Below are 26848 nucleotides of genomic sequence, written 5' to 3'. Positions count from 1 at the left end.
CTCCCGGTCACCGGGTGCCGCTGTAACTGTCCTCCCGGTCACCGGGTGACGCTGCAGCGGGTACGCATTTCTAATATGGCGGAATATGCCTGTGTGAAGAGCACGAAGCTGGTGCTGAAAGGGATGAAAAGGTTTGAGTTTCACCCACGGAGCAGAATAACCGGGGAGACAGTGGATTAGGAGCTGAGACTCCGACTTAGAGGCAGATATTAGAGAAAGGCTGATATTGATAGGGAAACAGAGGGGGCCGTGGTCCTGGCTCTCGGGCTGCCGGTGAGTGAAGAAGCTGCTCAGCCTGAGGGAGCGGCAGCTCTGGCCGGCACTCTCCTCTGACAGTGTCCCGGCTCCCGCAGCTTGGTGCCTGGGGCTGGCTGGCACTCTAAGGCCCGAGGCCCCGTCAGGTCCAGGGGGTCCGGGCTGACCTGAGAGAGGGGGGGTGAGTTCGGGCTAACCTCTCCTCCAGACTCGCCAGTATCCCCTGCTCCAGCCAAGTGTCCCTTACTTCACCCCACCCAAAGGGCTGGTTATCCCGCAAAAAAAAATTATATAGCGCGTGGTTAGGATCTGAAATGCACTGTCTGAAAATGTGGTGGAGGCAGATTTAATTGTGGCAAAGAAGATTACATAAGCAAAAACAAAAATACCTGAAAAAACTCAGCAAGACTGACAGCATCTGCGGAGAGGACCACAGTTAACGTTTCGAGTCCGAATGACCCTTCAACAGAACTAAGTAAAAATAGAAGAGAGGTGAATTATAAGCTGGTTTTGGCGGGGGCGCGGGTAGTCCCCCACTTATATTTCACCCCTCTTCTATTTTTACTTAGTTCTGTTGAAGGGTCATTCGGACTCGAAACGTTAACTGTGTTCCTCTCTGCAGATGCTGCCAGACTTGCTGAGTTTTTCCACGTAGTTTTGGATTTCCAGCATCCGCAGTTTTTTGCTTTTAAGATTACATAAGCACCTGGAGAGAAATTTGCGGTGCTACAGAGAAAGAGCAAGGGAGCAGGACAAGCGGTTTGTTCTTGCAAGAAACTACCATTGGACATGGTGCACCGATTGGCCACCACTGTAAACACTGATTCATAGAGTAGGGGCTAATATTTTATGGAAGACATCGAGAGGGTTGTGAAATGAGTGATAATATAAATTCTCTTAATTGAACAAAGTTTTGTGTGCATGTTTAGTAGACATAATGTGCTTTCTCCCCTTTTGAGTCAAAGACCAGTTTGGAGTGTGTTCCTTATCATTCTTTTTATTCTTTCATGGGAAGTGAGCATCGGTGTCAATCCCTAATTGCCATTGAGAAGGTGGTGGTGGTGAGCTGCCACCTTGAACCGCTGCAGTCCGTGAGTTGCAGGTATACCCACAGTGCTGTTAGGGAGGATTTTGACCAGCGACAGTGAAGGAACAGTGATATAGTTCCAATTAAGGATGTTGTGTGTCTTGGAGGGGAACTTGCAGGTGGTAGTGTTCGCATGCATCTGCTGTGTTGTCCTTCTAGGTGGTAGGGGTTGCGAGTTTGGAGGTGCCGTCGAGGGAGCCTTGGTGAGTTGCTGCAGTGCATCTTGTAGATGGTGCACACTGCTGCTACTGTGTGTCAGTGGTGGAGGCAGTAAATGTTTAAGATGGTGGATGGGCTGCCAGTCAAGCGGGCTGCTTTGTTCTGAATGATGTCAAGCATACTGAATGTTGTTGGATCTGCACTCATCCAAGCAAATGGAGAGTATTCCACCATAATTCTGACTTGAACCTTGTAGATGGTGGGCAAGCTTTGTGGGATCAGGAAGTGAGTTACTCACCACAGTATTCCCAACCTCTGACCTGCTCTTGTAGCCACGGCATTTATATATGGTTGGCCCGGTTCGGTTTCTGGTCAATGGTAACCCCCAGGATGTTGATAGTGGGGGATTCAGTGATGGTAATGTCATTGAACATCATGAGGAGATGGTTAGATTCTCTCTTGTTTGTGTGCCATGAATTTACTTATCAATTATCAGCCCAATCATGTTTGCTGTTGTAGTTTGTTGGGGTAGTTTTATTGCAGAATCTACTAGTCTTTATCACTACAATGAGGTCTGCGACAATTGTGAAGTTTATTTCAAAACATACAGTAGAAAAATAACCTACCAATTTAGTAATATATATAGTTTTTATTTATACCCAGAAATTATTTGCTGCCACTTTTGCATTTGCACAGATGAAACTTGTGTGATCAGGGAACAGGCATCATAGCTGTAACTTCTGTACAAGATTTAAATGCTCAAGTCAATCATTACATTTTTCTTTAGCGAGAAGAAGAAGAAAAAAAAAGGGAAAAGAAAGCTAGAGGAGGAGGAACAGGTGCTTGATATCATTGGTAAGTGAGGCTGGTTGTTCTTTTGGGTTTTCAGGTATATCACCCAGCTGTGAGATTTCAGCATGAGAAAACTTCACATTGTAGACTATGAATGGGCCCTTGGCTAGTAGTTCAGTCGTGTGTGCTTCAAGCAGCTCAAATGTCTGCCAATTTAGAAATTGTTCGCAAAGAAATTGTACATTACAGGAGCTTAATTAATGGTTCCCGAAACTGCACTGACTTTCCACCGTTCTTTTCTAATGCACCAGTGTATTATAATAAATATTTCTAGAATTGAGTTGAAATTTAATTTTTTCCTGAAACAGGAAAGGGTGAGGCGAGAGTAGCACAAGAGAGAGGCACAAGGCTGTGGGCAAAGCTGAGTGTGATGCGGGGAGGGGGTGGGATACAAGGCCATGGAAGAGGTGTGGAAGTCTGGATTCTGTAAGTGGCACAAAGCATAGTGACATTGCAGCACAAAGAGGGGTGACAAGGGTAAGTTATAGGTGAATATTTTATCTACCTATAGCTTAAACTAGATTGAGTAATTGGCTAAAAAAACTTTAACTTAATTTGGATAAAATTAATGAACTTTAATTAATTAAATATAACTAGCCAATTAGACATGCCAGAGCAGTTGGTATATCACAATTCGTTATGAGACATTGTGAAGAGCATCACAATCCCAGACAATGGCATCTTCAGTGAGTATTTGCAGCTCATGAATTGTTTAGCTGGAGCTTGAGGTGCATTAGGATGGGAGAAAGTTTTCTGGACAGTTGATTCAGGAGGCAGTCACTCCCTTTAAGTTAGGTAGTGGTACAGGACTAGTTCAACAAGAGGGTGTGACTGCAAGTCAGGCAGGTAAGGTCACCTCAGGTGCAGTGGTGGAGGAGCCTCAACCTTTGCCGGTATCCAACAGTTATGAGGTTCTTGCTGCCTGTGTATGAGGCCAAAGTCTGCCGTGTGGATGAGCAAACTGACCATGGCACCGGAGGCCATTCAAGTGTGGTGGGGGAGAGAGAAAAGGAATATGGTAATAATTGGGGACAGTATAGTGGGGGGTAGATACTGTCCCCTTCATTTGTAATTGAGAGTTCCGAAGACTGTGTTATCTGCCCAGTGCCAGGACATTTCACAGCCGGGAAAGAACTTGGTGGGGGAGGACCCAGTTGTCATGGTCCACATTAGAACAAACAGCATGGTTAGGGGCTTGGGTCAAAACTAAGGTGCAGAATCCGGAAGGTAATACACTCTGGATTGTTACCTCAGTCAAATGCAAACTGGCATAGAGACATCAGATTGGAAGATTAAATGCATGGCTGAAAGACTGGTGTTGGAGGCAAATGCATGGCTGAAAGACTGGTTTTGGACCAGAGTGGTTCAATTCTCGGGACAGTACAGGGGAAGTCAGGAGTTGTTTTGCACTTAAACTCTGCTGGAATCAATGGCCTGGTGAATTGAATAACTTGAGCAATGGGGCTTTAAACTAATGAAGCAGGATATGGAAGTATTTAAGAAAGAGTAAATTCAAAAGCAATCTTTGAGAAATCTCAAAACTGTTGAGCAGAATAGCAATATGTGTAATAAGCAGTGCAGATTAGGAAGAGTCAAAAAGCTAAACAAAGATAATAAGACATTAGTGACTAATGTGACATCAGGGAAAAATAGAAGAAAGTTAAAACTAAAGACATTATATCTGAGTGCGTGAAGTATTTGCAACAACCTAGCTATATTAAAAGCACAAATATAAATAAATGTTTAAACCTAATAGCCATTAGGGAGATGTGGCTGCAAAGTAAACAAGATTGGGAATAAATATTCCAGGAAACTTAATTTTTTCAGGAGGTGGACAAAATCAAAAAAGCGGGATGGCTGTTAACCCTAGGTTAAAGGATAGGTTAATTCATTCACGTGTGCTCTTCCAAAAGGCAGATCTTTGGCTCATTGCTAATGCTCTGTGCTGAGCTGTTTTCTTCACAGTTTTTGCCAGTGGTGGTTTGTCATTGTCTTCCGCTCTTGTGGGCAGGGCCCAAGTCTACTTCAGTCAGAAGGGGAATCGTACCTGTACTGTTGGTGTTAATCTGAACCACACGCTAGCCATTTGAGCAATCCAGCCCCAAAGGATATGATAAAGGCAGTAAAGAGAAAAGGTCTTAGCTCAGAAAATCAGAATGTAAAATCAGTTTGAGTGAAGCTAAGAAAAAAGTGAATGAAAAATACTAGTGGTAGTAGTTTATTGGTCCCCTTACTGTGGTTGTTATGTTGGTAGAGTATAAATCAGGAAACTCGGTTAATGAGATTAATACAATCATGTTGAGATCAAAAAAGAGGAGGTGTTAGGCATCTTGAAGAATATTAAGGGGGGTAAGTCCTCAGGGCCAGATGGGATCTACCCCACAGTACTGAGGGAGGCAAGGGAGGAGATTGCTGGGGCCTTGACAGAAATCTTTGTATTCTCACTGGCTACAGGTAAGTCCCAGAGAACTGGAGAATGGTCAATGTTGTTCCATTGTTTAAGAAGGGTAGCAGGGATAATCCAGGAAATTACAGGCCAATGAGCTTACGTCAGTGGTAGGGAAATTATTGGAGAAGATTCTTCGTGACAGGATTTACTACCATTTGGAAGCAAATGGGGGTATTAGTGAGAGGCAGCATGGTTTTGTGAAGGGGAGGTCGTGTCTCACTAACTTGATCGAGTTTTTTGAGGAAGTGACAAAGATTATCGACGATGGAAGGGTAGTGGATGTTACGTACATGGATTTCAGTAAGGCCTTTGACAAGATCCCTCATGGCAGACTGGTACAGAAGGTAAAGTCACATGGGATCAGAGGTGAGCTGGCAAGATGGATACAGAATTGGCTTGGTCGTAGAAGACAAAGGGTAGCAATGGAAGGGTGCTTTTCCGAATGGAGATCTGTGACTAGTGGAGTTCCGCAGGGATCAGTGCTGGCACCTTTGCTGTTTGTAGTATACATAAATGATTTGGAAGAAAATGTAACTGGGCTAATTAGTAAGTTTGCAGACGACACTCAGGTTGGAGGAGTTGCAGATAGTGAAGAGGAAAGTCAAAGGATGTAACGGGATATAGATCGGTTGGAGACTTGGGCGGAGAAATGGCAGATGGAGTTTAATCTGGACAAATGCAAGGTAATGCATTTTGGAAGGTCTAATACAGGCAGGAATTATACAGTAAATGGCAGAACCCTTAAGTGCCTTGACGGGCAGAGGGATCTGGGTGTACAGGTCCACAGGTCACTGAAAGTGGCAACACAGGTGGATAAGGTAGTCAGGAAGCATACGGCATGCTTGCCATCATTGGCAGGGGCATTGAGTATAAAAGCTGGGAAGTCATGCTGCAGCTGTATAGATCCGTGGTTAGGCCACACTTGGAATATTGCATGCAATTCTGGTCGCCACATTACCAGAAGGATATGGAGGCATTGGAGAGGGTGCAGAGGAGGTTTACCAGGATGCTGCCTGGTCTAGAGGTTATTAGCTATGAGGAGAGGTTGGAGAAATTTGGATTGTTCTCACTAGAGTGACAGAGTTTGAGGGGCGACTTGATAGAAGTTTACAAAATTATGAGTGGCATGGACAGAGTAGATAGTCAGAAGCTTTTTCCCAGGGTGGAAGAGTCAATTACTAGGGGACATAGATTTAAGGTGAGACGAGAAAACTATAGAGGAGATATGTGGGGCAAGTTTTTTACGCAGAGGGTAGCGAGTCTGGAATTCGCTGCCAGAGGAGGTGGTGGAAGCAGGTATGATAGTGGTGTTTAAGAGACAACTTGACAAATACATGAATAGGATGGGAATAGAGGGATACGGACCCGGAAGTGCAAAATGTTTTAGTTGACGGGCAATACGATCGGTGCAGGCTTGGAGGGCCGAAGGGCCTATTCCTGTGCTGTACTTTTCTTTGTTCGTTGTACAGTAATAGCATGGACAAGATGTTCATGGAAAGCATTCAAGAGAGTTTTTGAGATCAGTATGTCAAGAAACCAACTAGGAAATGGGCTTTTTGGATCTCGTATTGTGCAGTGAGTTTTAGTTAACAATCTTGTATGAAGAAGCTCTGGGGAAGAGTGATCATAATGCAATTAATTTTCCATTGACTTTGAGAATCATTTAGCTCAGTTCAAATGATAGTCTTCAATCTGTACAAAGCAAACTACATAGATGTGAAGGGTGACTTGGTTATGGTAGATCTGGATACTAGATTTAAATGTATGATAATAGACAAGCAATGGCAAACATTTAGGGAAATCATTTATAATTTACAAGAAATATGCACTTCCTTAAGACCAATTAAGGGTAGGCAACAAAAACTGACCTTGCCAGCGATGCTCACATCCCATAAACACATTCTTTAAATGGGAAAGGTGGTCCAACAGTGGCTGACAGAAGCCAAAGTAGTATTAGATCAAAAGAAGAGGCTTACAATGTTGTCAAAAGCATAGTAAACCTAAGGATTGAGACGATTTCAGAAATCAGCAAAGGATGACCAAGAAATTGATAAAGAACAAAAGAACAGCTAAATCCTACAAAGTGGTGGTGTAGTATATTTTCTTAACATGGCATTTACAGGATGGTAACTTGGTAGCATAGTCCCCCTTATTTGTTCAGTCATATTACCTATTGATTGGACCTTGTATAATACACAAGGTTTGGAAGTGCAAGTGTTTGTAGGGAGGGAACCCCCACATCTCTTTCTATTTGTAGAATGTTCTTGTCAGGTTATTGCTATTCATGAATGAGAATGCCATATTACATTTGCAATAGTCATAGGAACAGGAGTAGGCGATTCATCCCCTCAAGCCTGTGACATTTCCCTTTTCTAGAAAATGAAAATAACATTTGTTGAATAATTGATTATTTACAGAATAATTTTGTTTTCATCATAGGGTGGTCTTGGGCCTCTGAGGTAGTATTCATGCTCATTACCCAGTTGTATTCTTGGTCTTCTGTTGCCTCTGTTCCCACTAAGGATCAAATAATAAATAATTTTCCCTGCCTTCCCACCCTTCTCCTGCAGCACTCCCCCCACCCCACAAAGCCTTGTATATGTTTTCCCTTTCTGACTGTCCTCCTCTCATTCTTTGCAATTTTGTTTAACTTGCCCTGTTGTGCACATACACACACACTCTCTCTCTCAATGCCAAATTCTCCCAATTTCTTGCAGTATGTACACTGTGAATGCTTTTCAAAGATCGTGTACTGAAGAGCATTACTTGATTCACCTGGCAATGCTGTGATTTCTGAATCCACAACTTTGACTCGAGCTCCACTTGAGAGACTTGAGCATATTGTCCAGGTTGACACTTCAGTGTAGTACTGAGGGGGTGCTGCACTCTCATATGTGTTTTGATGTACCATTAAACCAAGGCTCCGTCTGCTTGTTCAAATAGATATAGAAGAACCCATGGTGCTATTCAAAGGGCAGGGGAATTCTCCCTCAACTAGCATCACCATTACAGAATAACAGGCATTTACCTCATTTGCTTTTTGTGAGACCTAACTGTGTACAAATTGACTGCTACATTTGCTTTCACAACAAAAGTGGCTACAGGACAAATTGATTATTGTCTTTGAAGTACTTTAGGTTGTCATGAGGTCATGCAAGGCACTAAGCGAATGCAAGTTTTTTCCATATGTTGTTGATTTAGTTTTTTCAAATGTGCCTCTTTTTTGTATTATTTGTTAGGAGGATGGTGGGCAGTTCGAAATTTTGGAGAAATTACAGGCACTGTGGCAATAGAGATGGGCACAGGGACTTACATCCGTGCTCTCGACAATGGTCTATTTACACTTGGAGCACCGCATAAAGGTAGGCACAGTTTGAACTGGGTTAACCTTTTCCCTCAAATCTAATTATTATTTTATAGTTTTAGAAATTGAAAATTCAGTGCAATTTGTGATTTCCAGAATTAGCTTTAAAAAACAGAAAGTCCTTGTGTATTCATTTGCTGAATCTCTCATCTTGTTGCTCTGATTTCACTTAACAATTGTGTAAATTAGTAAAGTATTTTTGATAATACCTTTATAGTTAGATTGAGTTTAAAGAACAAAACTGCCATTAAGAATCTGTCTATATAGTGTCTTAAGATTGGTATTTTGAAAGATATTTAGGAGTACATTTTCAACTTGCTATGCTAAGTATAAAACCAGTGTTGTGCAAATCGTGGATTTCATTTCTTCTGTTTTCAATGGAAATAGAAATGAAAATTGTGCTGTTCCTGTACTGTTGCATATCCACAATGCTGGATTTATAAAAACAATAAGTTGAAAATTTACCCTTTTGCCCCTCTATTTTTTGCTTGTGGCCATCAAATTAAGAAACCTTCACCCATACTTTCAATATTGCTGCTTGAATTTGATTAGCAGAAGGTGCTGCATAGACTGAAGATTCTCCTCTGTCTCCGGAAACACACAGCCTTTGCTTGGCACTTCTCAGCTAATTGCAGCTGAAATTGGGAATTCAGTGTACACTGTGACACCTTATAGACAGGAGATTTGTATTTAAAACAAGTTTTGGTTAATTCTGGGTATTTTGAAAAAATTCCCATGAGAAACAGGATATATTGATCAGTGCTTTTAAACTGTAACTACTCAGTATGCGTTAGCTTGGTTCAATTGGTGCACTCCCTCTCAGAAGGTTGTGGGTTCAAGCCAGACTCCAGGATTTGAGCACTTAATTTAGACCCATTTCAGTGCAATACTGAGGGAATACTGTATATTTGGAGCTGCTGTCTTTCAGATAAGACATTAAACTAAGCCCTGGTCTCCCTCTTCTGCTGGGCATACAAGATCCATCATACTAATCAAAAAAAAGCAAGGGCGTTCTCCTGGTGCTCTGGCCAGTATTCATCCCTCAACAATCACCAAAATTGTATTAACTGGTAATTTATCTGATTGGGTACAAAAAGCTGCTGCGTTTGAGGTGTTTAGGGAATGTGAAAGGCGTTGTTTGTTTGCTCATACTTTTATGAAGAGAAAACTTTCAGCACTAGTTATAGTGCCACCGCTTTTAGCAGCATTTGCTACATGGTGAAAATTAACAATTGTCTTTTTCATTGTAAGATACAATTTGCTTTTGTACTTTTTTTCTTTCACAGAGGATAATGAAACCCCTGATCCCCCAGAGCAGTTAACAGCTATTAAATTATCTGAAACGAGGTGAGGAATGCAAGTTGCATTTTTTTTTTGTTTGAAGGGGAAGACGAATATGCACCTCATTTACTCATTAATAGAACGAACCTTGGCCGATAACGGAATTGGGCAAATAATCAAGAGCTCCATAACATCAAACTGCAATGGAATGAAAACTAATTCATTAATTTATCTTAATTAATATTATTCATTCAACCAACCCGTTTGCTGAAATGTTTGGCCACATATCCAAAATCACTCACTGACTCTGAGTGCATGAAGTCTGATTGTCATAGACGTAGTTCTTCCAAGTGTTTTAGCAACAAAATGATGCTGCCAGAAACTTGTTTTTTAAAGAAAGAAAAAGGAAATTAACCCAAAGTGTTGATAGAAATAATGCTTCATCATAATATCTGTTTTCTAATATTTACTGTGGGTTACACATTATAATCTAATGTTTGTTCAATGTTTTCATGACCTTCATAAGGATTTAATTTCCCATTGACTTGGGCATAGATACAAATCTATCTTCCTGTTTGTTCTTGTGCAGCCATGTCCAGAGACAGGGAAAAAATAGGAGTAGAAGTAATGTTAAATCATATCCAAAGTAAAAGTAATGTAGCTGACTCCATCTGCCCCCCCTGTTCTGCCCTGACTCTACAGCCTCTGCAGCCCAGAAATGTTTGTGGATGATCAGCTGATACAAACCAGATAATCAGGGTCAAAGTGAACCTGATGTATCTGCTCTTGGATGCTGATATCATTTCTGAAATTCATAACTCGTGGCCATTGACATTGAAGAAAATTTGTAGACTTAGCCAGTCAGTCAGCAAGCAGGTGAGTACTTCTGTATCCTATTCTGCAAATGTGAAAGATGTATATAATTGCAGGACACCCATAGAAGTACAATTTGTGCTTATATTCACAAACCAAAATCTATTACTTTTCCAGAAATGTATGAGGAAATGTATTTAGATATGCACAATAAAAATAAAGTATGTATTTAATATATATTTACATTTGTACAAACAATTTACACTTGCATACAATTTTACAGCAATTTAAGAATGACTTATAGGGAATATGTATCATTTTATTTAAACTTATTGAAGTAAATTTTTGTAGTGTCCCCATTGATACTTAGGTACAATTCTTAGGCAAAAACGCAGGTGGCCATTGTGATGATAGGAAAGTTCAGGATCTGAGAAGATCATTTTGGTCCATCCACCTGGCTCCAAAGGGCAGAGAAACAATGCACTGTCCACTACCTGTATCACTCATTTTATTTTGCCAAATGCAACCCATTTTCCTCTTATAATTACTGAGGTCATCAGTCTAGACTGCCTCACTGGCCAGTCCATTCCAAACATTCACCACCCTCTGTTAAGTTGTTCTTTCTGAACTGTTGATTGACCTCCCTTCTTCAGAGTTTCATCCCTTGCTGCCACCCCTCACCCCCTGCCCAGTCATTCTCTGCGCCATGGTAAACATTTATTATTGTCAATTGATCAACTTCAATTATCCTTTCCTTGTAGTTTAGATACCTGATGAATCTTTCAGATGAGCTGCACTTCGCTACTTTTTCCAGCCCCATGATACCCTTTCGTAGTAGGACAGCCAGAACTGTGTGCAATACTCAAGTAGGGAAGGAAGCAATTGGCTCCTTATTAAGATCTTTGTTCTATTATTCTATGTACTGTAAAATCCAAAATTGTATTTACAACAGCTGCATGCTATGTATCAACAACTCACATCCCTTTAATGCCTTTATTATTAGTAAAAATGTCCAAGGCATCTCACAGAAGTGTTGTACGACAAAATTTGAATGCAGATGGTCTCAACAATCTGATAAGACCACTAGTTATAAACAATCAATCCTTTTCTTCATGTTCCTTTATAAATCCATCATACAATTGCTCTGCAGTGTATGCATTTCAGAAAGGTACCATTTTGAATCAAATCTTTTAACAGCCACATTGTCAATTATTAGATTTTTAAATTCAATTAGAAGGAGACATGAATGTTATGTTGCTAATGTTTAAAGTATTTGATGTTACTACTGTTTACCGCAATGTTAATATGAATCTGAACTAAATAAACCAATTTGGTAGATGGTAATGAGACATCTCTACAGTTTGGAATTTGTCAATAACCTGCTGAGCAACATATGTTTATCTAAAATACGCTTTTGCAATAACTATGTTAACCGCAGCCCAGTTAATGCTTCTGCATTGATACTTCAGAATATATTTTCACTATTCTTCATTATTTCCTATAGAATAGCGCTGAAGTCTGGTTATGGCAAATATATGGGAATAAATTCTGATGGTGTCGTAACTGGGCGATCAGATGCAATTGGGTCAAGAGAACAGTGGGAGCCAATTTTTCAGGATGTAAGTTGCTTTTGCTTGCTCATTTTGTCAGTGCTGCTCCAGAACCATTATCTCCAAACATCTTCCTTCTCTTATTCCAAATATAAAGCAGCAATCAACAAATCCAATACAAAAAAGCAGCTGGGTGTCAGCTGGAGTGTTGTGTTCAATTCTGGGTTCCACACTTTAGGAAGAATGCTAAGGTGTTAGGGTGAGGAAGAGATTTACTAGAATGGTAGCAGGGATGAGAGACTTCAATTATGTGGAAAAACTGGAGAAGCTGTGGTTGTTCTCCTTAGAGCAGAGAAGATTTAATGATGGTCTTTAAAATCATGAATGGTTTTGATAGAATAATGAGAAACTGTTTTCAGACAGCTTGCCTGACATCCAGTACTGGATGAACAGGAACTATTACCTGGTTAAGCAAAACCTCAATTTTAAATATCTCAACCTTGTTTTTAGATCCCTTCAGGCCTCACTACTCCCCATGTCTGTAACCTCCTAAAGCCCCTGAAATATCTGCAGTTCTTTAGTTTTTAGGCCTCTTGCACATCCTTGATTTAATCACTGCATGATTAGCAGTTATACCTTCTACTACCAAGACCCTTAGCTCTGGAATTCACTCCCTAGACCCCTGTACTTCTTTCTTTCTCTATTTTTTTCCTTAAACTGACCATTTCAAGCAACCTATTGGTCACCTGTCCTAATATCGTTTAAGTGGTTCAATGTCAAATTCTGTTTCATATCACCCTGTAAAGCACCTTCGGTCATTTTACTATGCTGAAGGTACTATATAGAAGCAAGTTGTCTTTGTAGTAGAAGGGCCAGTAACCAGAGGAGACAGATTTAAGGTGATTGGCAAAAGAACTAGAGATGTAATGAAGAATTTTTTTTCTTACACAGTGAGTTGGTGTGACCTGGTATGCACTGCCTGAAAGGGTGGTCGAAGCAGATTCAACTGTGACTTTCATCAGATTATTGGATAAGCATTTGAAGAGGGAACAAAATAGAGTCATGGGTAAAAATCAGGGGAGTGAGATTAATTGGATCATTCTACACAACTGGTATAGGCATGATGGACCAAATAGCCTCCAGCACAGTATCATACTTAATTCTATAAGTGTTAAATTATGTGGCCAAAACAGAATACATATCAAAGGAAGTTGTGATCAAATTGTAAAGCATAGTGGCCAACAAAACACAAAGGAAACATTCACATGTTGAAAGCAATGCAAAGAAGAACCAAAATACTAATCATGCTAAATATTAAGCTGTCCCAGTACAATTACAATACTGGCATCTACCTGGCTATGTGGAAAATTGCCCAGGTACATCCTGTACACAAAAAGCAGGACAAATCCAACCTGGCCAATTACTAGTCCACTCTCGATCATCAGTAAAGTAATGGAAAGGGTCATCAACAGTGCTATCAAGCAGCACTTGCTTAGCAATAACCTGCTCACTGGCATCCAGATTGGGTTCAGCCAGGGTCACTCTGCCTCTGACCTCATTACAGCCTTGGTTCAACTGTGGACGTTAGAGCTGAAGTCCCGAGATGAGGAGAGAGTGACTGCCCTTGATATCAAGGCCACTTTTGACCAAGTGTGGCATCAAGGAGCCCGAGCAAAACTGGAGTCAATGGAAATCAGAGGGAAAACGTTGGTTGGGTCAGACCTAGCACAAAGGAAGATGATTGTGGTTGCTGGAGGTCAGTCATGTCAGCTCCAGGACATCACTACAAGAGTCCCTCAGGATAGGATCTTCGGCCAAATCAGCTTCAGCTGCTTCATCAATGATCTTCCTTCCATCATAAGATCAGAAGTGGGAATGTTCGCTGATGATTGCACAGTGTTCAGCACCATTCGTGACTCGTTAGATACTGAAGCGGTCTATGTCCAAATGCAGCAAGACCTGAACGATACCCAGGCTGACAAGTGGCAAGTAACATTCACGCCACACATGTGCCAGGCAATGACCATCTCCAACAAGAGGGAATCTAACCATTGCCCCTTGATGTTCAGTGCCATTACCATTGCTGAATCCCCCACTATCAACATCCTGGGGGCTACCATTGACCAGAAATTGAACTGGAGTAGTCATATAAATGCTGTGGCTACAAGAGCAGGTCAGAGTCTAGGAATCGTGCGACGAGTAACCCACCTTCTGACTCCCCAAAGCCTGTCCACCGTCTACAAGGCCTAAGTCAGGAGTGTGATGGAAAACTCTCCATTTGCCTAGACGAGTGCAGCTCCCACAACACTCAAGAAGCTTGACACCGTCCAGGACAAAGCAGCCCACTTGATTGGCACCACATCCACAAACATTTACTCCCTTCACCACCGACACACAGTAGCAGCAGTGTGTACCATCTACAAGATGCACTGCAGGAATTCACTAAGGCTCCTTAGAGAGCACCTTCCAAACCCACGACCACTACCATCTAGAAGGACAAAGGCAGCAGATAAGTGGGAACACCACCACCTGGAAGTTCCCCTTTAAGTCACTCACCATCCTGACCTAGAAATATATTGCCGTTTTCACTGTCACTAAGTCAAAATCCTGGAACTCCCTTCCTAACAGCACTGTGGGTGTACCTATACCACATGGACTGCAGCGGTTCAAGAAAGCAACTCATCACTACCACCTCAAGGGCAATTAGGAATGGGCAATAAATGCTGGCCCAGCCAGCGAAGCCCACATCCTGTGAATTAATTTAAAAAGTTGCTTTGGAGCTCTAAGTTACAAGAAAAGACAAGAGAAGCTTTTACTTTTTGGCCTTAAAGGGAAGCCTCTGATATGTCATCTTGTAGAGGTAAATAAGGTGATAAATCATACAGAAACAGTAAATCAGGAAAATTACTTGAAATTAATTTGAGCTGACAAGGGATTACGGGACCAGCCAACTAAAAAGCAAATCTAGGACTGACAGCACCATATTTTTTCACAGAGTAATGAACACATCAAATGCTCCCCTGTCTAAAGTGCTACAGTGGGGATCTTTCTGGATCAATGAACTAAGGTGTGACGACTAGCCGTCCCCAACCAAAATTACATTCTCCTTTTGCGAATGGCCAAGTTATGTGGTATTTTTAGTCAAATTAATTGAAGGAGTAACATTTCTTGGAGCATTGTTAAAAAAAAAATTGAACACTCGTGTTCAGGTAATGGCCATGGAAGCTTTGAGTGTGCCAGAACCACTGTTCTCAGTTTACCATCTCCAAAGGAACATGTCACCAATAATACAGCACACCCCCACTACAGCACTGAAATATCAGTCTTTTATCATGTGCTCCAGGAAGTCTTTTTTGTCCGTGAGCAATATGATGGAACATCAATCACATTATTCAATGCCTGCCTCTTTGTATGATGTATAATTTAAAGACTTGCATAGGATATCCCAGCTTTAAAGTTGTATAGAGTGTTGCACTTCAGAAGTATACAGTACATTTTCTGTTTGTCTTAAACACTCACTTATTAATCTAATGTCACTGCTCAAATATAGACCAGGAGGCAAAAGTACCATTCAACAACCAGAAATACAGTCAACTGCTTGAAATAAATTACAGAAAATTTGTGAGTGGCCATGTTTATTTGCCATTAAGTCCACTCTAACCAACTGAAAATAATAATTAAAACAAAAATATGTAAAAATTTAAACAATTCTGGAACAGAACCCTTAACTTAAAGCCACTTGTTCTGTGTTCTAAATGCCTATTTCTTCCACACAAGCCTGCCATTTTGTCTAGGACCTAGGACTTGTGTTCTACTTAATTCCCTGGGCATGCTTTGTATTTGAATGATGATATTCATCCGGGTAGTGGAGTGGAATTCCAGGAGTCTGTCTTTGTCATGCTGTGTACGTCACATTTGTATTTAGGAAGCTGTAGTCTAAGACTACCACCTATTGATTCAATTACTAAACAGGGAGAGTAGGATTTGCAAATAATAAGTCATGATATGCTGCATGAATGACCTGTCGATCATAAAATGATGGTGCTTTAATAGCACATGACATTTTTGATTGGACAAAGAAACGACATCCTGGTTCAAAATAGGATTCAAAGATAAATTTCTTTGAGAACAGTTCCCATAGTTTCCTGCATCCTCTGTTCCTAATTCTCCTGAGTACACTATTTATAATTTTAAAAATGTGTACTCTCTTTTATACCATTCCTTGGTATAGGCTGCCTCCTCCCCTCTCACCCTCCCTGTGCTCTGCTTCACATACTTGATGTTCGATGGAAAATGTTATGAGGCTTTGGTGATCCATGGTAATGATGTTTAGAAAGAGTTATATGCTGTGGCCGCATATTTGAAAACTGACAGATTTTGCAGAAAATGTTGAAAGTATGAAACACTGAATAAGGTCATTGAAACATTATGAACATTTATTTACAACAGCAACAACGGCTTGCATCTATATAGCACCTATAATTATTCAAATACTATGGCCTGGGTTTATAAACTGTGTGCATAAGCTACAAAATTTCTCCCCAATGTTGTCCAAGATGGTGAGATCATTTTGATGTATGTGAGTGGATTTTATGTGCAGTGTAAGGTTGAGGGGCAAGAAGAACTGAAGAAATGTGACGGTGAGTTTAAAAAGTTATTCAGTAAAAAGTCCAGAAGAGAAGAGGTTTCAGGAGTATTTATAAAGCACACACATTTCTGTGATAAAGCATTGTAACCTCACCAGCTTTTCTATTTCCAGGGGAAGCTGGCATTGATGGCATCAAACAGCTGCTTTATCTCTTGTAATGATGAAGGTGACGTTATTGCAAAGCAAAAAACAGCAGGAGAGGGGGAGATGATAAAGGTATTCCTGTGGGCTGCTCTGATTTAATTGTAAATGAAACCAGAAAATAACCTGTTCATTCCACTTCCATTTTTAAGTTGATGCGGCTTCACTGCCATATATCCTGCAGCAAAAGATTTGATTTATTATCAAGTGACAAATTTTGCATGATTATTCTAAAAGACTTAATGACGATTGAAAATTACTGATAGACACTGGTTGGCCTGAGTTCAGACAGTTTGTGCCCAGGATCTAAGTAAAAATGGATAAAGGATCCTTATTATCAGTCTGTGTATACAGGGGCATTGGAATTGCAAAAGGGAAAATCCAAGATCTATCTTATTTACCATCCTAGTAGTTGCATGGTACAATGATAATGGAATTGTTGACTAATTCAGTCATTGACATTCATTGTTGGCACATTTAGTTATTGATACATCCAGACATGAATGGTAGCGGACGATTAAACAACTAATGGGAGGAGAAGGTTCCATAAACACCCCCATCCTCAGTGACAGCAGAACCCAACACATGAATGCAAAGGACAAGGCTGAAGCATTTGCAACTATGTTTAGCCAGAAGTGCTGAATTCATGAACTGTTTCAGCCTCCTCTGAGATCCCCCATCATAGAAGCCAATTCAATTCACTCCATGTGATATAAAAAATAGCTGGATAAAGCAAAAGCTGTGGGCCTCAAAAACATCCAGTTGCTGTGCTGAAGACCTGAGTTCCGGAACTGGCCATGCCCCTAGCCAAGCTGTTCCAGTACTGTTACACCATGGTGTCTTCCTGACAGTGGAAAATTGCCCAGGAGTGCCCTTTTCACCAAAATGGGAGGCAAATTCAATCCAACCAATTATCCCTCCATTATTCTCCTGTCAATCATCAGCAAAGTGATGGAAGGTGTCGCTGAGAGGGCTGACAAGTGACACTTGCTCAGCAGTGCTCCATTTGGATTCTGCCAGGATCACACTGATCCGGACCTCATTACAGCCTTGGTCCCAACAATGAAGAAAAGAGCTGAATTCAAGAAATGAGATGATAATGCCTATACTGGTCATCAAAGCAGCATTGGACTGAATGTGGCATCAAGGAATCCTAGTAAAATTGAAATGGGAATCAGTAGGTAGGGGGTGGGACTTTACTGGCTGGAGTCATACCTAACACAGGAAGGAAGAAGAAAAACATCAGTTTGTTTCATGAATATATTTGTGCATTCTCAGTAGCTGATACAAAGCGGCATTGGTGCATCTTTGGGAACAGTCATCTCCTTGCCCTTTGGCCAAAGCCGCATTGCCAAGATTGGGAGAAAACTACTCTTAATTAAGTTATTTTTATCCATTACATAATATGTTTGCTTGGGAATTAAGTAGCATTTTGGTCATTTGTTTCTAAAACCATTTGACAAGATTTTGACTTGTTCAAAACTCATCTGTTTGCGCAGAATTCAAATCGGGTTAATTGCCTTTTATATAGTTAACTGTATACCTTTCCTTCTGAGTCCAAATTAATGTAAGTAAACATTAAACATTAATTTTCCATTGTTTCTGCCTCTTTAGTATGAAAAGTCATGCATGCCTTTTGCTAGGAGGCTGACCTGGCAGCTTGCAGTCATTCTGCTTTGGAGTTTTCACTGAGCCTGCTTCACACAATTACTCTAATTAGTGAAAGCCCCTTAGTAGTCTGCCACAAGTAAATCTTGGATAATGTGGGCACTGAAGTTTTGACATGTTCAAAAGAAATAATGAGAGATAATCTAAGATGCTTCCTTTATGTACTATATGTAACATTTTGGGGAAAAAGCAACTTTCTTCTGGGTGACTGAATACAAGTAGAAGGGATCCTGATTGGAGCTGGGAGGGCTTTGGACTTTAACTCGAGGCTACATGGTTATGGAGAGCGCAGTGTAATGTATAAATGTGGCATGGGACTTTTGATTATATTTAGAAGTGTTGTGTTTTAAAAATGCACTTAATGGAACCCTTGAAAACTACAGCTTCAAGAGCAGGCAATTTAGCCCGTCACGTGCTGGTTCTTTGCTAGTCAATACAAACTAATCAAATGCCCTACTATTTCCACATCATCAAATATCTCTCTCTTCTAATATTTATGGTGCTATCAAAATACTGGGGCTTATGTCTGTATCTGACCTGCACACAATGTTAGCTTCTATAACCTGTATCTCTTTGTGGGAGATTTTCAAAGACATCCTTCTATATATAGTAAACAAAGTAGCTCTACACCTTCTGCTACACAAACAACTAAAAACGCAAGAACTAAACTAAAAGCTGAAGAGTTTAGTGGTAAAAATATAATTTTGCTTATCCTTAATTTCCAAAAACTCATCTCACTTCTGTTGACCAATCTGAATGAGTTGTTAGAAGACCTCTTTTGTTGTTAATTACCTCACATTTAGGATTCATGATAACCTCCAAATCAGTGACATGCCAAGTCACAAGTTTATTCCCTAGCTTCTCATCAAGAGTTGTGCTAATTTTTCAGAACTAATTTTTCTTTTACAGTTATTTTTACAATTCAGTATTAGATATGCTTATGAGCACTATTTCCTTTTGTATTTTCTGCTGGCTAATTTTCCCCCTTTTTACCCCCCGTTACATTTCTTCTATATTCCTCATTATTTTCTTTAGTCCTAGTTTTATCACATATTTTATCAGATTTGTTTCCATTTAGCTTTAAATCTCCATCTTTATTCACCTAACTCCATTTTTTGATCTGCTCCCGTTTTATATTATAGGAATATATTTTGTACCATATGCATCTTTTATTTGAAGAAACCCACAACTGATCTGACATCCTGTTTGGAATTTTTCTGTTCAGTTAATTTGAACCAGATTCTCCTGTTCTCACTGAACTTTGCCTTTTAAGAATTTATCTCCTTTATCTTTGACTTTACATTATCCTTCTCCAACCTTGCAGAACTTCGCCACTATTTCCCAATTGTTCTCATAATCTGACATTAGATATTTGCCTCACTTCCTTTCCCACTGCTAAATCAAACATTTGTTTAATTAGAAACATACTTATGTAGGTGGAAATCTTACTTGCATTGTGAAAATCATTCTACACTTTCAAATTTATTTTGGGATAGTTAAAATCACCCGATTTTATTGACCTTTTGTTTACACTCATCACTCTGAACTGTCTGGAGATCTAATTTCCTATCTTATCTGCATACTTTGGCCTGCATTGCACACTGAGAATTTTACAATTTCCATTCTATTCCTTAACTCTCTGCATTTTTAGATTCTTTTTAATGCAAGTCCCTGAAACATCCTCATTTTCTAACACTGTGGTGGACGCCTTTATTAATATTGCTACACTATCCATTTTTCTCCTGTGACTCCTGAAAATGCTATAACCAGAAATAATGTTTCCAATATAATTTATAATAAAAACAGAAAATGCTGGAAATACTCAGCAGACCAGGTAGCATATATTGAGAAAGATGATAAACATTTCAGGATAATGACTGTTCATCAGAGCTGGAAGGTAGTGGCGCTAATTTTGCTTTTTTAATACTAGGTTTCAACAGAACTGGAAACTTAAGCCATGAGTCTGCATAACTAATGTATTGTGCGCCTCCAAGTAGCCACTGGTATTTCTAATGGTTCAATTTTGTTTGGAATGCTTTGTACATTCACAAACACACTACCCAATCTTGACTTTGATTTCCTTTTTAAGAATTGTACCTTATTCTTTTTATTTATGTTCTCATTTAATTTTTTTTAAATATTGCCTGCCCCTTCTACAACAGTACCCTTATCACCACCTAGTCCTTTCTTCTCTGGCAATAATTTCTCACTATTTACCTTGCCACGATCCCCGTATAGACTGATAACTTTTAGAAAGAAATATAAATTTCCCAGTGACAAATATAAAGGAACTATATGGCAAGATTTCACATTTTAAGAGTTTCACTGTAACAAACAAACTAAAATCAATATTGACTATTTAGTAGTTAGTAGGGAACCATTACAGCAAACTACAGAAAAGGTATCTCCTCTAACTTCTAAACACAACCAAAATCCTTATGCCACATTTATACATTCCACTGCATTCTCCATAGACATGTAGTCTTGAGTTAAAGTCCAAAGCACCTCCCAGCTCTAACGGATCCCTTCTTCCTACTTCACCAAAATGAATCTTCCTTTTAAACAAAGTCAGCTTCACTCAACCCTTGGAGCATATTCGAACGGACTTCTCATTGCAAGGTTCCCTCTAGTTGTTTCCTCAAACAAGAGTTCTGCCCTCACCAGTCCTCCGCTTGGTGGTTACTCCAAAAACAGTCCTCTTCTTCTGCTTGGCATAGCACACCTGTTAAGGATCTTCTTCCCCCAAAACCTTTGGTCTGACTGGTTAGAAACAGCAAGAACAGATGCCTTAGTGTTTATGTTCAGGTGTTAAAGCTTACACCTGACTTGCAATAGGGCTTGGCATGGGGCCCCGCCTGTTGGAGTTCAGTGCAACTTCACGCCATCCCCCATTGCAGGACATTCTGTTTACCTGAAATCAAAAGAGACAATTTAAAACACAACCGTCTCATAATGTCTAGTGGTTATAACAATCTCAGCTAAGCTTTCTGCTTATATTCCAACAGCTTCATTAATACTTTTCTCCCTCATCATTCTCAGATTAGCAGGTGCAACTATCTACATTGTTACACTTTATCATAACTTGCATTTTTGTTTTAAACAGATCCGTTCCTGTGCAGATATTGTAATAAAGGCAAAAGATGAGCTTTTAGATGAAGACAAGGGCAACGTGAAGCAATGTGAAATCAACTATGTGTAAGTACCACAATAGTTTTGAGCACAATTGTAGTAGTTCACAGAATAAGATGCACATATTTATACTTCTAAATTATTGAGGGTAGGGAAGACAGATAGCTGTAACATATTATGATCTTCTCATTGATAGATCTCGGCTCTTAAACCTTTCCAGAAAAATAAAATGAATCCTTCATTTCCCTTGGTGCCAGGTATCCAGTATAAATTAGCTTGGATAGTTTTACAGTCCACAGTACATATAGACTTTCAACTTACCGCTGTTAAGGCTATCTTTCTGAGGCAGAACAGTGGAACAGTATGGGACTGTCACACAATTGCAGTAGAGGGGGTCATGTGTTGATGTTAAATTTGGAATATCAGATATATCTATATGACCTGATGACTTGGAGAAAGAAAAAATATGCCTATCTTTATATTTAAAATGTATGGCTGGAGTAATGTCATTTAATGTCAATTCACCTTTTATGACACATAGTTAAGAAATTCTGTATATCACGGAGCTTCTGAAGTTCAGAGGATCTCAGACTTCCATATCTCCATTGCCGTTTGTGAAGTATTTCCTGACATTATCCCTGAATGTCTTAGCTCCAATTTTAAGGTTATGTCCCTTGTTCTAGACTGCACCACCAGAGATAATAGTTTCTGTCTATACTTTCAAATCCTTTAGTTATGACACGTCAGTAGTTCACACATTGGTCTTCTATGCTCAAAGAAATACAAGACTATTATGTGCAAGCTCATAATTTTAATCTTATTCGCCAGAATGATACTGGGGCTCTGCACTGTAGTATGCCCTCCAAGACTAGTATATCCTTCTTATGGTGCAGTGCATATATCTAATGCAGTCTAACCAAATCTTTAAGGGATATGGGGTTATGGTGGAAAAGTGGGGTTGATATTGAAGTTCAGCGTAAGACTTATTAAATGGCTGGAGCAGGCTTGAGAGGCCATATGATCTATTCCTACTCTTTCTAACACAATTATGTATCTGCCTATTAGCTTTTAGTGATTTCTCTACATGGACCCCTAAATCTCTGCTTTTCCACATTTTCTAGCTTCTCACCATTTAGAAAATATTTTGATCTATCTTTCCAAAGTGGATGACCTCACACTTCGCCACAACTCCTTCTGTTACAGTCCAGCATACTCATGTAATTGTGTATCAAAGGTTATTGCGCAAAATAGGGGGAAGGGGTAACATATTAGCGTGGATGGAAGATTGGCTGGCTGGCAGTAAACAGAGAGTATGCATAAATGGGTCTTTTTCTGATTGGCAGGATGTGACGAGTGGGGGTCAACAGGGGTCTGTGCTGACATCTTAACTTTTTACAATTTATTTTAATGACTTAGATGAGGGGAACAAAGGCATTGTAGCTAAACTTGCAGATAACACAAAAATAGGTAGGAAGTACGTTGTGAAGAGGGCATAAGGAGATCGCAGACAGACAGATAGGTTGAGTGAGTGGGCAAAAATCTGGACGATGGAGTATAATGTGGGAAAATATGAAGTTGTTCATGTTGGCAGGAAGAATAAAAAAGCAGGGTATTACTTAAACAGAGAATGACTGCAGAATTCCAAAGTGCAGAAGTGTTCTAGTGCATGAGTCACAAGTTAGTATGCAGGCTCAGCACATAACTAGGAAGGCTAATGGAATGCTATCCTTTATTATGAGAGGAATTGAACATAAAAGTAAAGATGTTATGCTTCAGTTATACAGGGCATATTGCGACCACATCTCAAATACTGTGTGCGGTTTTGGTCTCCTTATTTAAAGAAGGGTGTAAGTGCTTTGGAGGCGATTCAGAGGAAGTTTACTAGATTGATACCTGGAATAAGCAGGTTACCTTATGAGAAAAGGTTGGACAGACTGGGCTTGTTTCGACTGGAGTTTAGAAGAGTGAGGGGTGACTTGATTGAAGTTATAAGATCATGAACGATCTTGACAAGGTTGATGTGGAAAGGATGTTTCCTTTTGTGGATGAGTCCAGAACTAGAGGCACTGTTTTAAAATTAGTGGTTGCTCTTTTAGGACAGAGATTAGGAGAAATTTTTTTCTGAGGATGGTGTGACTTTGGAACTCTCTGCCTCAGAAGGCAATGGAGGCGGGTTCATTGAATATTTTTAAGGCTTAGGTAGATAGATTCCTGTTAGGCAAGGGAATCAAAGGTTATTGATGATAGATGGGAATGTGGAATTCAAAACACAAACTGATCAACCATGATCTTATTGAATGGAGGAGCAGGTTCGAGGAGCCTAATGGCCTACTGCTGCTCCTATTTTGTATGTTCATATTAATGCCGCTTTGTAACTTTCCATTCACATTTGCATTACTTACAGTGCCATCTAACTTAGTCTTACAGTGCCATCTAACTTAGTATCATCCTGTACCCTAATTCCATGCTATGTAAGATGTGCTGATGCAAGTTCTCCCCTGCCTATCTTGCTCAGATAATCTAATCACTTGGATAAAATCTGAACCATTCATTATATTAATAAACAGAAGCAGGTCAGAGGCTGGGAAGCCTGTGGTGAGTAACTCACCTCCCCAAAGCTTGTCCACCATCTAGAAGGCAGAAGTCAGGAGTGTGATGGAATATTCTCCACTTGCCTGGATGAGTACAGCTCCAACAACACCTGAGAAGCTGGACACCATCCAGGACAAAACAGCCTACTTGATTGGCACCCCATCCACACATTCACTCTCTCCACCACCGACGCAGCAGTGTGTACCATCTGCAAGATGCACTGCAGGAACTCACCAAGACTCCTCAGATAGCACCTTCCAACCCCACAACTGTTACTATCTAGAAGAACAAGGGTAGCAGACACATGGGAATACCACCACCTGGAAGTTCCCCTCCAAGTCACTCACCATCCTGACTTGAAAATATGTCGCCATTCCTTCGCTGTGGCTGGTTCAAAATCCTGGAACTCCGCCTCTAATAGTACTGTGGGTGTACCTACACCACATGGACTGCGGCAGTTCATCACCACCTTCTCAAGGGCAATTAGGGATGAGCAATAAATGCTGGCCTAATCAGCAACACCCACGTCCCATTAATGAATATATATAAAAAAAAGACCTGTGTCTCCAGAATCTGTGCTTTTCTAAAATAAATAGCTTCAGTTCTCTAAGTCTGGCCTGATAACTGTCAATACACAATCCACCAGTAAATTGGTTTTTCATAAAAGCAAAATACCGCAGATGCTGAAAATCTGAAACAAAAACAAAAATAGCTGGAAAAACTCAGCAGGCCTGACAGCATCTGCAGAGAGAAACACAGTTGACGTTTCGAGTCCGTATGCTCTTCATCAGAACTGAGGAAATGGAAAAATGAGGTGAAATATAAGCTGGTAGAGGGGGGGTGGGACAGGTAGAGCTGGATAGAGGGCCAGTGATATGTGGAGGCAAAGAAGAGATTGCCAAGGATGTCATAGACAAAAGGACAAAGGGGTATTGACGGTAGTGATATTATCTAAGGAATGTGCTAATGGGGACATTAAGGGTAGCAGCCAGAACAAGCAAGTGACGGATGGCCCTAGTGGGGGTGGGGTGGGGGGAAGGGATCAAAATGGGCTAAAAGGTGGAGATAAAACAATAGATCAAAATAAATTTAAAAATAAGTGGGAAAAGAAAAATATATTTTAAAATTATAAATTATTGGATCGTAATGGGAGTGGGGATGGAGGAGAGAGTTCATGATCTGAAGTTGTTGAACTCAATATTAAGTCCAGAAGGCTGTAAAGTGCCTAGTTGGAAGATGAGGTGCTGTTCCTCCAGTTTGCGTTGAGCTTCACTGGAACATTGCAGCAGGCCAAAGACGGACATGTGGGCACGAGAGCAGGGTGGAGTGTTGAAATGGCAAGCGACAGGGAGGTCTGGGTCCTGCTTGCAGACAGAGCGAAGGTGTTCCGCAAAGCGGTCACCTAGTCTGCGTTTGGTCTCTCCAATGTAGAGGAGACCGCATTGGGAGCAGCAAATATCATGTTTGGTTTCACAGAGAATTAGAGTACATTGCAAAAAAAAGAGTTGAAGTATAAAAACTACAACAATACAGAGTTCTAAGACTTGAAAAAATGGGCGAGAAATAGTTTTGAATGCACCATGGTATTTTGCTATTGTTTGTTGTTGTGCAGAAGGCTTATTTCATGTTCCCAATGTAATTCTTCCTTTGCAGAAAGAAATTCCAGAGTTTTCAAGACCATAAACTTAGAGTAAATGTAGAGGACAGTAAACTACTGAAGAAAGCCAGGCAAGAAGGTACTTTCCATGAGGCCCTGCTAGACAGGTATGTGCTTAAGTTTTGAAATTAGCAACTAGGAAGAAGCCTTCTCATTTAATCTCTTAGTATCATAGAATGGTTACAGCACAGAAGGAGGCCATTCAGCTCGTCATGTCCATATCGGCTCTCTGCAAAAACAACTTCGCTAGTTCCATTTCCCCAGCTTATTCCCATAGCCTGGCAAATTCTTTTCTCTTCAGATAATTAGCCAATTCCATTTTGAAAGACACAATTGATCCTGCCTTCATCAGTGTAGACTTGATGGACCGAAGGGCCTCTTCTGCACTGTGATTCTGTGATTCACCACTTTCAGGCAGTGCATTCCAGATCCTAACCACTTGCTGCATAAAAGCTTTGTCAATTTAATGTCTCAGCTGCAGCCTGTTTCACTATGACTTTAGCAGCATCATCTTCCTTGGTAAAGGCAGTTGTAAAGTACATTACATATTCAGTTACTTTTTAACTTTACCCTTTTTTAATGAAATTTCTCTGTTTTGCTCTGCAGGCGATCCAAGATGAAAGCTGACCGATATTGCAAATGAAGCAAGGATGTTATCTTGGTATTTTCACTGGCTGTGTGATTATATTTTTTTATCTCCAAGGTTACTTGTGTTCACACACAACTGGCAGTGCTGTAAAACCAGCAGCTATATGTAATGTAAACCTGCCATTTTTTAATTTCCATTTTACTTTTGAAGGGTGTGTTATGTTGATAGCCTTAAATGTAGATTAATTCTATTGTAAGAATGAACTGCATATATGTTACATTCACTTTCTTTGTAGTGATCTAGTGTGTTACATTCCCACTAAGTCTTTACTTGGAGTCTTTACAAGGAAGTGAAGAATGAAAGGCGAGCTCAAGCAAAGAATCTTTGCCAGAGTGATATAAAATGTATTGTTCTGTGTGCAACATTTATAATGCCTTAAATTGGTTCCATTATTAACTCCCTCATTTCACATTTGCTGATTCACAATCCATGCTGTTATCTTGTCAGTGATTGAAGTCTTAAATTTGGGGTGCAGACAAACCACCAAATGTCAAAAAGCTCAGTGTATTAAACATGTATAAAATTAACTTGTGCATAAAATGAACATGAAGCTG

General features: G+C 40.2%; 1 protein-coding gene across 2 annotated transcripts; it reads left to right on the top strand.

Moving 5' to 3' along the window:
• frg1 (FSHD region gene 1) lies at positions 1 to 26848 on the top strand. Of its 2 annotated transcripts, none has more exons than XM_041174353.1 (9): positions 1 to 131; positions 2289 to 2356; positions 8042 to 8164; positions 9453 to 9513; positions 11765 to 11879; positions 16570 to 16674; positions 21371 to 21462; positions 25642 to 25724; positions 26252 to 26848. In XM_041174353.1, exons 1-9 carry the CDS (start codon positions 76 to 78, stop codon positions 26263 to 26265), a joined length of 717 nt encoding a protein of 238 aa, XP_041030287.1. In that variant the 5' UTR covers positions 1 to 75; the 3' UTR covers positions 26266 to 26848. The 2 variants fall into 2 exon arrangements, with proteins under 2 accessions (XP_041030287.1, XP_041029547.1); XM_041173613.1 differs by having other exon boundaries at positions 25642 to 25752.

The sequence above is a fragment of the Carcharodon carcharias genome, chromosome 1, assembly GCF_017639515.1.
Source record: "Carcharodon carcharias isolate sCarCar2 chromosome 1, sCarCar2.pri, whole genome shotgun sequence".
NCBI lineage: Eukaryota > Metazoa > Chordata > Chondrichthyes > Lamniformes > Lamnidae > Carcharodon > Carcharodon carcharias.
This window is presented reverse-complemented; position numbering and strand designations above follow the sequence as displayed.

Coding starts and splice junctions, on each gene's coding strand:
- frg1 (XM_041173613.1), top strand. CDS start 76: ATGGCGGAATATGCCTGTGTGAAGAGCACGAAGCTGGTGCTGAAAGGG. Junction 2,357..8,041: donor ACAGGTGCTTGATATCATTG/GTAAGTGAGGCT, acceptor ATTATTTGTTAG/GAGGATGGTGGGCAGTTCGA. Junction 9,514..11,764: donor ATTAAATTATCTGAAACGAG/GTGAGGAATGCA, acceptor TATTTCCTATAG/AATAGCGCTGAAGTCTGGTT.